Source organism: Vombatus ursinus, unplaced genomic scaffold (genome assembly GCF_900497805.2).
Source record: "Vombatus ursinus unplaced genomic scaffold, bare-nosed wombat genome assembly UNPS02014775.1, whole genome shotgun sequence".
Lineage (NCBI taxonomy): Eukaryota > Metazoa > Chordata > Mammalia > Diprotodontia > Vombatidae > Vombatus > Vombatus ursinus.
In genome coordinates, this window is record NW_020954553.1 from 4,012,761 (window position 1) to 4,013,992 (window position 1,232).

General features: G+C 49.2%; 1 protein-coding gene across 2 annotated transcripts in view; it reads left to right on the top strand.

Annotated features, from left to right (window-relative positions):
- Positions 1-1,232, top strand: part of SERINC2 (serine incorporator 2) — a 32,231-nt gene that overhangs the window by 27,134 nt on the left and 3,865 nt on the right. For both annotated transcript variants that reach the window (XM_027864774.1, XM_027864773.1), the window contains exons 7-8: positions 121-211; positions 358-496. In XM_027864774.1, the coding sequence (XP_027720575.1) occupies positions 121-211; positions 358-496 (230 nt within the window). The remainder of the gene's footprint in view (positions 1-120; positions 212-357; positions 497-1,232) is intronic.

Genomic DNA, 1,232 nt, shown 5'->3' on the forward strand with positions numbered 1-1,232 from the left:
AGAGCACAGGATGGCAGAGCTAGCTGCAAAGTACAATTGAGATCATCTGTATATTGGGATTTGGGAAAAGTCTTCTTGAGGAGTGAATGGGGCATCACCAGTGTGGTTGTTGATTTACAGGAAGCCCAGCCAAACTCAGGCCTGCTCCAAGCCTCTGTCATCTGTGCCTATACCATGTTTGTCACCTGGTTAGCTCTGACCAACATCCCTGGTGAGTAAAGGAGCTTCTTCTGATCCCTCCCCCAGATGGCAGGAGGCCGTGGGGAGGTGGCACCCACTCAGTAGAAGCTTGGTACGAGCATCGTTGCCACTTCCCCTGGCTTCCTGCCTCCGAGTAACCATCCCTTCTGTCCTCAGACCAGAAATGCAACCCTAACCTTCCAGCAATCACCAACACGACGAGCGTGGATCCTTCCAACGTCTACACTACACAGTGGTGGGATGCGCCCAGCATCGTCGGCCTGGTCGTCTTCGTCCTCTGCACCATCTTCATCAGGTAGGGTCTCTGGGCTCAGGGCTCTGGTCACCCTGCCCTCCCCAGATGCTGGGTCTGTACTGACATGGTCCTTCTTCCTTGGAGGACTCTCCAGGCTCTCCTGACCCTTCCCTGGGCATGCTGTTAGCTCCCCTGAGCATTAAGCTTTGCTGTCAGCCCTTCTTGGGGGGAAGTCTTTTTCCTCGTCTAATCCCGATTCCTCCAGCTGCTCTTTGAGCTCACTCCCTCATTCAGACCTCAACAAAAAGCATTCATGACTCATTCCTTCCATTTCACAGTCTTCAAAGACTATTCCTAAACTCCCACCAACCTCTCCTGTGGACCAAATTCCTACCTCTTTTTAAACACTCAGTATTATTTTTAACAAATAATTTATGTGCTGATCCAGATTTACAGGAAGCTATATATAGGATAAATAGGAAATAATAAACAGAGGGAAAGCTCTGGAATTAAGAGAAGTTGGGGAAGGCTTCCTATAGAATGTGGAATTTTGGTTGGGACTTAAAGGAAGCCAGGAGGCCAGTGTCACTGGATGGAAGAGTAAGTGTTGGGAAGTAAGAAGACTGGAAAGCCCGGAGGGGTCTTAGTTGTGAAGGGCTTTGAGCGCCAAGCAGAGGATGTTATATTTGCTCCTGGAGGTGATAGGAAACCACTGAAGTTTGTTGAGTTTGGAGAGAGAGAGAGACAGACAGACAGACAGGCAGACGCGATCAAAACTATTCTTTAAGAAAATCCC